Source organism: Asparagus officinalis, chromosome 5 (assembly GCF_001876935.1).
Source record: "Asparagus officinalis chromosome 5, Aspof.V1, whole genome shotgun sequence".
In the NCBI taxonomy this organism is placed as follows: Eukaryota; Viridiplantae; Streptophyta; class Magnoliopsida; order Asparagales; family Asparagaceae; genus Asparagus; species Asparagus officinalis.
The window spans coordinates 101,342,065-101,352,978 of NC_033798.1; the positions used below are offsets into that span (position 1 = coordinate 101,342,065).

Genomic DNA, 10,914 nt, shown 5'->3' on the forward strand with positions numbered 1-10,914 from the left:
TGAAACAACATTATAAATTTATAGGAAGCCTGTTTGGTTGGCCAAAAAAACTTGTTTGGAGCAAGTGAAGGGAAGTGACACCTCTCGGTCAAGACAAAGATAACACATTTTCTATAAAATTTTATTTTCTTCTGTTTGGTTTTCACTTTGAAATCGAGAAAGGGTGAAGTGACACCCTCTCATTGATTAATTTGTCTCAATTTCTAGAAAACTAGTTTCGTGGGTTTTGATGAGAAAATCACTTGAAAAACCTAAATAGGTGGTTTCTTTGTCAATTTTTTTTTTGTGTTTTGTAGCAAATGAACCAAGCAACCCCTTGAAAAACTCATAAAATATAAGATACCGGGCAAGTTAGTTATTGTACATTTTTCTTCTTAAAAGTTCCAAATTTTATCTTTGAGTTACAGAGCATTGTGAGACAAATTCAAGTTCATTAAACATGTTTTCTCAAAGAATGTCAAATATAGCGTCTGTGTATGAATCCCAAAGTTTGATAATTTAAATATTAATATTTACTTAATGCACATTTAATACTATGAATGTCCATATGATACTTTCTTATCAGGACTCATTGCACTCAACGGACACTGTATTTGACCAAACTCAGCGGAAAGTTTTACACTACGTCCTTCTTTAGTTCTTTTTTGACCCATGAAGAGGGCAGAGATAGAGGTCATAACTCACATGTGTTCCGTTGAGTGAGGTTAATCTTCTAATATTTAATTGAAGAGTATGAATTAAACCAAACCCCTCTTGAGTTTGGATGGGGGTAAAGAGAGAGAGAGAGAGAGAGGTGAGAAGAGAATTTTAGGTTTAACTTCATTTAGGAGTTTTATTGAGAATGTAAAGAGGGGAAAGGAAGTAGAAGTTTTCATAAAAACTTATATGGTTTCTTTCACCTCAAATTGGGCAGTAACGAAAGGAAAGGAAATGAAAGTAAAATTTCATAATGAAAGAGACATCTTAACCCTCTATCATAATGAATCAGCAGTTAAGATTCATATGCATCACTTCCCTTCTCATAATTAGAACTCCCAAACAACATAATTTAAGTTTACCTCATCAATTCTCCTTACAAAACTCCTAAATAAGATATTATATTTTCCCTCATCTTTCTTACATTTCCTTTTCCTATATTACTTTTCATTTCCTTCCCCCAGGGTTTGTTTGGTTTTGGAGCAAGTGAAGGGAAGTTAATGAAACCTAGGATAAGTTAAGGAAAGGTAAAATATCATATAAATCTTGTTTGGAAAATTAGTAAGGGGAATCAAGGGCAACTTATTTCACCCTATTTTGGGAAGTGTAATAAAGCGAAGGGAATGGAAGAGGATATATATAAAATGACATAAATACCTTTCATCGTTATTAAGCTGGTTACACCCCAATTTAGGGGGAAGAAAAAAATAGAGTTTTCCCCTCAATTCAAACATACGCACCAGTCAACTCAAAAACGTAGCGATAGTCTTCACGGTTGCAGAGAGCGAGAGCATCCTAGCGAATATGTGAACAATGCCTTAAGAGTTACTCCCGGACTAACGAATGAGTCAAAATTAGCCCAAACCCCCCCAAAAGTCCTCGCCATTTATTAATCAACCCTTCTAGAACGTCAAAAATCAGGTGCTCATCCACTTTCCCTTGCTCGCTACTTATTAAGCCCCCACAAAACTTGCTACCTGCTCTCTCTTCTCTCTCTCTAATGGCTTACGTGGACCACGCCTTCTCGATCTCCGATGAGGACTTCATGATGGAGCCCTCTTACGTCATCCAAAACCGGCCGCCGATCAAAGAGGTCGCCCTCGCCGTCGCCCTCCTCGTCTTCGGAACCCTTGCCATCGTCTTCGGATCTTACATGGCCGCCAACAGAATCGGCGGCGACAGAGCTCACGGTACCAAAACCCTCTTCACTCCCAAAACCCTAATAAAATTTCTTGATTGGTGCAATTTTGATGCGATTTTTGCGAAAATTAGGGGTCTCGTTTGCGATTCTGGGCTCGTTGCTGTTCTTGCCGGGGTTTTATTATACGAGGATCGCGTATTATGCGTTCAAGGGTTACAAAGGCTTCTCCTTCTCAAACATACCGCCGGTGTAGGAGCTGTGAGTTTGATTCCCCCCCTTTTGTTGTTCTTAAGGTCTATCGTATGTATACATCTTGTAATGAAGCTTTATGTGTTCAAAAAGTGTTCTTTGTCTGCCGTGTAAATGGGTATGTTGGAATAAGATCGTGCCTAGAGTACACTTAGTATAAAAGTTTACGTGAATGTCAAATTTAGAATAAGTTCACATTGTCTAATCATTTAAACAATTCTAATACGTAGAAAACTGAGAGTAGAAGAAATATTGGGGTTTGGATTTGCTAGGTTGTACTCCCTCAAGCTTCATCGCTGTGTTTAGGTAACAACTTCTTGGAAATTTTTGTTGAACAGAAGCGTTAGTAATTAATGTAAACATACAAGCGAAGGTATTTGGGGAATGAACATAGTCAATTGATTCCTCCTAATGTTGCTTTGAAGCTGAGACTTGTTTATGGAGGCAAATGTAATGGCATAAGTAGCTTTTTTTTTGTTTTTTTGAGAAAAAGGATGGAACACCCCAAAGGTATTCTAGCCAGCTAAATTAAAAGGATGGTTGTTACAGAAAATAGTTCATACTCCTAACCAAGAGTATGCACTAGAGTTCAAGAGAAATTACTACAAGTTGTAACTCCATCTCCTATATACATATGGAGATAACCACCTAACTGATTTAACAAGTTTGACATTAGTAACCAAAACACAAAAAGGTAAAAGTTAACAAAGTTTTCTTTCAAACAAAGCATAAAGCATATCCAACGACTATTAATCAAGCAGAAACATGATTGCAGGTCATCATCCTAACTGAATTACTGTGACCACACCATCTTTTTCTTCTTCTTTCTTGTAATCTGACAGCTCGAGCAGAAATCCCCTCTGATCCTAGCCAAAATGTTGAGAAAGTCACAATTTTATTCAAGAGGACAAGAGAACTCTTCTGCTTATTAGAAAATAATTTGTCATTGCGCTCCTGTCAGACACACCAGATAAGAGAACAAATAAAAACTTTTCTCTTCATATTAGAATCTCCATAATATCCACGGGACCACTGTAGCCAAACTTCTTTTATAGAATTCAGTCTAAAAATTTTATCAGTTTTCAACTTGAATTTAATTGATATCTAAATAGAGTACACAAACTCACAGTTGAGAAACAAGTGTGAATGATCTTCATCTGTTTTAGCACACAAGCAACATGTCTTCTTTAAACAAACTCCTTTTTTAGCCAGGTTATCTGTTGTATTCAAACCATTTCTTAGAGCCAACCAAACTAAAAACTTAACTTTTAAACGAATAGGAAGATCCCATAAGTTTGCACAGTCAAATCTTAGACCACAATCAATAAGGAATTTGATAAAAAGATTTAACCGAAAAAACTTTTTTAGCCTCCCATAACCATTCTCTTTTGTCTTCATGATGACCAAAGGTAATAGAATTGATAAGATTCAACATATTGAAATACTGTATAACCAAATCCCCAGTTAACTGTTTTCTAAACTACACCTCTCATCTCCAAATGTTGTTATCATTAAATGGATGCACAGGGGGATGAGGAGAGGGAAAATAAGGATGGAAACATAGAAGTAAGGGTAAATGGCCCTATCTATTTATCCAACCAAAATAAGGCATGAATTCCATTTCCAACCACTACATGTGTATTGCATAAAAAACAGTCAGCAATAGTAAAAAGATTTATCCAAAAATGTGAAAGTTTCAATCTTTCAGCATTTAAAAAATTTATCCATGGTTTTCTTTCAAAATGTACATGACCACTAATTTGTTTCCAAAGACCATATTTCCCATCCAACCACTTCAAAAGCCATTTTTCTAAAAGGGCTTTATTCATAATTTTCAGATTTTTAATTCCCAAACCCCCACAGAATTTTGGTTTACAAATTTCTTCCTATTTAACCAAATTTGAACAACTTTTATGCTCAGAAGATCCAGTCCACAAAAATCTCCTTCTTATTTTATCAATTTTTTTAATAACCCATGAAGGAAACAAAAAGAAAGATAGCCAAAAAATTGGCATAGAAGAAAGAACAGAATTAACCAGCACTAATCTGCCTCCTCGTGATAAAGATTTACCTTTCCATAAAGATAATCTTTTCTCTATTTTGTCGGTCAAAAGAAACCTATCCTCTTTTTTTAATCTTCCAGGTCGTAATAGTATCCCAAGATAAGTAATAGGAAATTTACCACTCTTGCAATTCATCATAGTAGCCAAATTTTGTTGCAAGGACTCATTATTTTCCAGAGCTATTAGAATACTGTTATTGAAACTAATTTGTAAACCAGAAGCAAGTTCAAAATAATATAGAATCAGTTTCAAAACTGTCATTTGCATTCTATCATTTTTATAAAAAATCAAAGTATCATCTGCATATTGTAAGCAATGAACTTTATGATCCATATTAGAAGGGACTAATCCTTCGATGAGGAATGGCATAAGTAGCTTGTGTAAGTATGTTATACCATTCAGTATATTTTGGAAAATCCAGTAACTAATTTTGCACACGGTGTTTAACTAAGAAACGGTGAATATGAAGACCATTTAATATTGATCACAAAAGCCTTCCGGGTCCTCTTGTGCTTTTAACTTAGGTGTCTGAATTTCTCGTTGCTCAGGAAAGTGCTTATTTCGATCGGACGCAGTGTACCCTTACCACCGTTTCTTCCGGTAAATACTACACTTACAAACGTATCCTCATAAAAGCCGGAGCACATTATCTAATATATTGCAATGTTCACTTGTTGAAGATGTTTCTTAGTGTTTCTTAAGGCTGATTTCAAATTACAAGTTCCTTGACTTCAAGAGTCATAAACCATCACCTCTCTTTTTCATAGTGTGGCGGGATGTATAATTTCAAGGCAATGGAATACTGCAGTAAGTTTGTATATAAATTGACCGCATTCAGTATTGCCATGTGAGCTAGCTCAAGTGATATTATCAAGTGTTCCTAATCTGTAGTGACCTAGAAGATTTGTGAATTAACATGCATTGATTTTACCTATATAGGCGATCCTGCATATGATCGAGTCAATGATCCCCAAAGGTCACTTGTCGTGGCCAAATGAAGACCATTGTGATCGATTGGGTACAATAATAGTCCTTTTTCCCTTTTGCAAAAGCTTCTTTTTTCCATTGTTAGGGCATTTTTCGTCCTTCTTGATGAAGATGGTATACTAACCATTCTCACAAAGTGAAGAACTCAATAACCACCAAGTTGATATTGACGGTTGGAGCTGGCACTAAATTCAGAAAGTCTCGTTTTCATTCGTCCCAATGGACTGCTGGGGTTTGTTGAGATTAGTGAAGAGGTAATACAGAAATATATTTTCATAGTCTTGTTAATTTAAGAATGAGTTATTACCAAAACATTATGGCCTTATTAGCATAGGAGCACTTCAATGAGATATGAGTTTATTTCCTTGCACAAGGGCAATAAGGAGGCTAAAGGTAAAGGACCGTATGTTCTGTAATTGATGTTTTTCTGTGAAATAAATCATCAACGTTCTTCATGTTTCATGGTGATCTACGACTGCACTTAGTCTAAGGCTCTAAGCAGTTTAGCACTAACTTTAATGTGGGAGCTGTTGTGCTTCACTTGTGGGATCAAAGGAGAAAGCTAGTAAAATGTACAACTAACCTTTGTGATTTGGATGTAGATGGAAGTGGATATGCATAGAGATAACTCAAAGCCTATTGATGGATAGGTAATTGGACAAAGGCACCTCTTTTGTCCACCCAAAACTACAACAACATAACCACCAACAGCAATTGCTATGGTTGTAAACTGAACAACATATTGTTTGTAGCTTAATGTATATCTTACCCCAATCCTTTTGTTCTTCATCCAAATACTCCTAAGTTACTGTCATGGCATGTGTCAATGCTACCTCTTTGAGTTAGTTTGGTCAATGTTATAGAAAGCACTAGGCACCTCTAGTCACCAACCCGGTCCTTGTTGCCTTGTCAGAATTCCTATTTTGTTTAGCTGGAGGTGGAGGATCGATGTTTGCTGAAGGTTGGAGGAGGTGGAAGTGTTCAGAATTGATGGAGGGGGTTAGAGGAGGTTAGAGGACGTGGAGGCAACAATAGAGGAAATAACGACCATGACCTAGCGGTGCAGTCCACATAAGCGGGCAATGCCTCCTTAGGCTCCCCAAGACCTACTCAGGTGGCGAAAGCACCGCTTATGCTTAGGCAGGGACCCAGACTGCTTTTTAAGACATTGGTTTGGGCAATGAACTACATCCTTGTGTTATGTTGTCCTTTGAATTTTATTTTAGTGACAAATGTAACCAATTGAAGATTTCTCGAAGCTGCTTATTTGTTAGAACTCACAGCAATCTACTCCTATTAGCAGATTTATTCTGTTGATTGAGTGTCTTGTTTTGTGCTTTTTAACGTCCAAGATATCAATTATTTCATCATCCTAGAGGCATCCTGCACCCGTTAATAGTCTGTAAATTCATGCTTGCCCCTCTTTTTTTTGCAAAATTTGAGATAAAACTTCGATGTAGTATAGGGATTTCCTAGATCATGTAACCCGTCATCCTACCCATTGATTTGGAATATTTAATTTATTAAAAATTTTAAACTACTTTCTTTTTACTCATTTCCTTATTAATTGAATTTGTTTTGTCGTATTAGCCTGTATAAATTTCAAGTAGAAATCAAAATCACAACTATGCAATGTGCAATCCATGAGATTCATAGGTGATTGTTTCGATAGATTAAGAAGATATGAAATCTTCCAAAATCATGGTTTTTGAAAGTTCTAATCTAAATAAGAACTTCAATTATATGATCGAGTCTATCATGCCCATTGCACAGAACCCCCAAAAACACCCCAGCACCCAAAAAAAAAACCAGACAATATTCTTTAAAATCTTGTAATTTCTTGTCATATACAAAAATCCTATATTTCTTATTAGAACATCCAGACTAAGTCTTTATATGTAAATGGACCTCATATAAGTGATGGAAAAGTGTGAAAAAACATATATAGTTATAATTTATAAATAATAGTTTGTTGTAGATGATACAGTTGACATTTCATTTCTTATAACTAAATATATATGCGGAACTGATGACAAAGTTTGATTCCTCTCCATGATCATGTCACTATGAAATATTAAGGGTTCATTGTCCAATGACCAGTCTATGGTGAATTTGATGATTACCGGTATTATTTGGGTAGGTACTTTATGAAGGTGTCTATATAATTCATAAATATATAATGGCTATTTATATTTCAGTTGCAAGAAATTTCAAATTAATTCACGAGCTATTTCAAAAGCTTTCTAAATCATGATTATGATTTAAAGCGATGCTGCAGAAAGAGTTTTGGTGTCCTCAACTTTTTTGTTAATGCCATCATAGAAAATTTATTCATATTGATTTTCAGTGTGATAAACTATATTAGGAAGTCTTAAGAATTATTATTATATGACTGCTATTGTCTTTCAGTCAATTTTCTGGGAATCAAGAGATAATATGTCAACAATAAGTCTAAAATGAAAATGTTTAGATGGTTGAACACTAGGATGGTAACAGACAGGCAAGCAATAAGTACGTAGTTGGAAGTTAGAATAAGCTTCAAATACCACAATGAGAATTGTTTGAGTTGGCTTGGACATGACTGACCGGATGGATCGAATTGGCTAGGAAGACCAATAGCTTGCAAAATAGTTTCTACGGCTAGGGGCAGACAAAAAATGAACCTAGATTGTGGCAGTAAATGTGATATGACAATTGCCTATTTGACAGAGGAAATTTTGTTATCATACATAAGAGAAGGAAAAAAAAGAAAAAAAGAAAAAGAAAACATTGAAGAAATTGCTAGGAAAAAAGAAAAAAAAGAAAAAGAAAACACTGAAGAAATTGCATGTAGATATCTGAAATGGAAATGGCAATCATTTAGCTGAACTTTAACCATATGGGGTAAACTCTTTTTCTTTTCGTTGTTTATGCTGTGGCTGTGAGGAGACACTGATGCAGAGAAGTTGGAACTGTTGACATGAGCGGGGAAATAGGGGCACAAAAGACCATAATTAGGCAAAGTGTGCCACTATTCAGTTCCAAGGGAATCATAAAAAGAGAATAGGTTTTTGGACTGCCCAAGCATTTTGTTAGGCTTCTATGATGTCTTAAAATAGAGTAATCGGAGAAATCCTCTGGCTCGGGAGGAGAGTGCATTGGTAACCATAGAGAAGGCTCCCTGCATGTGATGAGGACTTTTCCTGGGTTATGCATAAAATGCCGAAAACAATAATGGTGTTCTCTGATTTAACTACAGGATCTAATAAATGATACAGCTACAAATGGATCAATTTAACTTGATCTGATTGGACAAGGGTTATATTCTGCACTATAGATGTATCCTATATTTGTATCCTATATTTGTTCTGGAATTTTTACCTTTTCCAAATCATGACTCAAAACCATTTCTTGCATCACATGCTTCCTTTGTGTATTTCAATAATTTGCTTTCAATTTCTTGGGCGTGTTACCTTCTCAAGTTTTATAATGTTGAGTACCTTTGAATCAGAAACTGGCCAAGAAACCAGAACCCAACCTTCTTACTCAGACTAGAATATTTCTGAATTGATTTCTAGTTTAGTTTGCTCTACTCGTTTATAGTTCAAAGTAGCAGTATTCTTTTATGCTATGTAGCACGGACACGGATCCGACACGGCCATCCGACACGCCGACACAAGGCAATTCCTAAAAAATACATAGGATACGTGTGTTTGACACGTGTGTCCGACACGGACACGACACGACACGGCTTCATGTTATGCGTGTCCGTGCTTCATAGCTTTTATGTCATATTACCTTTTCTACCATATGTCTTTAAAGTCTAGGTGGCTGGATATGTAGAAAGGACATCCATATGTGCCCTTAACAGGCATGCCGAAATGCTCATTAAAGATTAATTTCCTTATTAAAAAAAGACCGATTTCGAATTTTACAAGTATCTGTTTGATCAAGTACTTACTTTTTCAATGGTCTCAACTTCTTGTTTGTCCTTTTAAACGTGTACTATAATTTGGCTGATGTGATTTTTATACCTCATAGATGTTCTTTGGTGTTACTACTATTGATGATCTGTTATTTACTAGCTAAGAGAAATACTTTATCTACTCAGTCTTAACCTACTTTTATGTCTCTTAAGTGGACATGCAAGTAGGTAAAGTGTGGACATGCAAGTAGGTAAAGTGTTTTCTAATTGTTTAGTATTGACAGAGAGAAATACCCACTATCCATAATCATATGCTTACATGTAAAGCAATTCCGTTTCCTTTTTTTTCCAATATGGTGTATGTGGAGACATTTATACTGCTGTGCATGATTAGAGATGGACTTCTAAATTTTAGTTTAATCTTGAATAGATTCAGCTTGTGTGCCGTTTAATTATCTTTCTTAAAAACTTATATTAGTGATCTAAGAATTATAATTAATTAATTCATAAATATAGCAGCAGGTTCCATCCTTTTATTTAAGCAGTAGCTTGTTATCTGATGTTGCCCAGGAGGAGTGAGTGAAAGACACATTTGGAGGAATATGGGTCTTGTGTGTTAAGTCTGCTGCTGCTTTCTTGGAACTTGTAACTCAAGTTTGCATTGTTTTATTTTTTTCATGAGAAGCAGTATTGTAGTTCTGCATCTTGTAGTCTCTGCCTTTTCTTATTTAGCTACTCCCGAATCTTCCCTTTTGGTGATCTTACTTTCCCGTATCAGAATTTCCTCACCGCTTCCAGGTTCTAGCTTGATATATTTGTCCTTTTCTGTGCAGATGTTGTGCAGAGTTCTATAGCTTTCTCTGTGTATGTGTTGATGCTAATCTTAATTTATGTGAGTTGGAAGGTTGAGCCTAAGATTTCCTATTATTATTCTAATACAAGTTGCCATCAAAATGAATCTAAACCCTGTAGACCTGTTAAAAGTAAGTGAATCGGCAGCACGGTGGTTGTATTTATATCAAATCATTAATGGAGTATTATGATTTTAATATCTTGATATAGTTAGTGCTTTCTCAGCTGTTCAAACCTATAAAATGGTTATTAATTTGCTCACTAATTAGACGAAATTAAATCATGACAAGACATCCGCAGCTTAATTATGGCCACGTGGTTACAGGTAGAGTTCCAGCTCAATTCGATTAAAGGTTCTGTACTATCTTTTTTGTGCAGGGCCTACCCATTTCTTGTAACCTTGTCCCACCGGAGGAAGATCGCGTTTTAATCACTTACCTTAATTAGGTATCCACCTGTTTCCTGATGAATTTTTTTCTCCTCTTGGCGCTTTGTCTTGGATTCTTTGCCTCGTCTTTGTGTTAATCAGGCTATCATTTGCATGCATTTGCTTTTCAAGAATAGGTTACTTTTGGCGATTCTTTAGTTTTTGCTTTAGGGGTTGTTTGGTTCATTTCCTAGAAACTCGAGTTTGGGAGATTACTCATGAGAAATAGGTTGTGAGATACATTTTCATGTTTTCGAACATATTTCATGACTTTTTGGGAGGAAATGAGTCTCCTTAAATTTGGGACCCATGGTACTATTATTTTACTAGTGGGTGGGGGGTCCTACACGCACATCTCTTTATTCTTCTCCCAACCAAACACAAAAAAAGTAAATCAAATATTTTTTACATGGGTGTGGTGGGTGTTTTGATTTCTTTTTCTTAGTTTCTCAACCAACCAAGCAGCCCCTTATCGTATTTGGCGTTCCTATTTATCTTTCCTAGCGAACGTTCTTGTTCCCTTGGAACTGAGTGTGTTCCAAGGGAGCGTTAGGGAGGAGGATACGCATACAGAAATCGTCCCTAAGCTTTCAAG

General features: G+C 35.9%; 1 protein-coding gene across 10 annotated transcripts; it reads left to right on the top strand.

Moving 5' to 3' along the window:
- LOC109840398 (transmembrane protein 230) lies at nt 1,634-10,518 on the top strand. 10 transcript variants are annotated; one of them, XR_002246914.1, is made up of 4 exons: nt 1,634-1,886; nt 1,969-2,095; nt 4,698-4,749; nt 9,611-9,852. XR_002246914.1 is itself a non-coding variant. In XM_020409029.1 (3 exons), the coding sequence occupies exons 1-2, from the start codon at nt 1,697-1,699 to the stop codon at nt 2,088-2,090; spliced, it is 312 nt and encodes a 103-aa protein (XP_020264618.1). In that variant the 5' UTR covers nt 1,634-1,696; the 3' UTR covers nt 2,091-2,095; nt 10,271-10,518. The 10 variants fall into 10 exon arrangements, 7 of the variants coding, with proteins under 7 accessions (XP_020264618.1, XP_020264616.1, XP_020264620.1 ...); XR_002246913.1 differs by lacking the exon at nt 4,698-4,749 and adding an exon at nt 5,089-5,390; XR_002246912.1 differs by lacking the exon at nt 9,611-9,852 and adding an exon at nt 5,089-6,030 and having other exon boundaries at nt 4,698-4,956.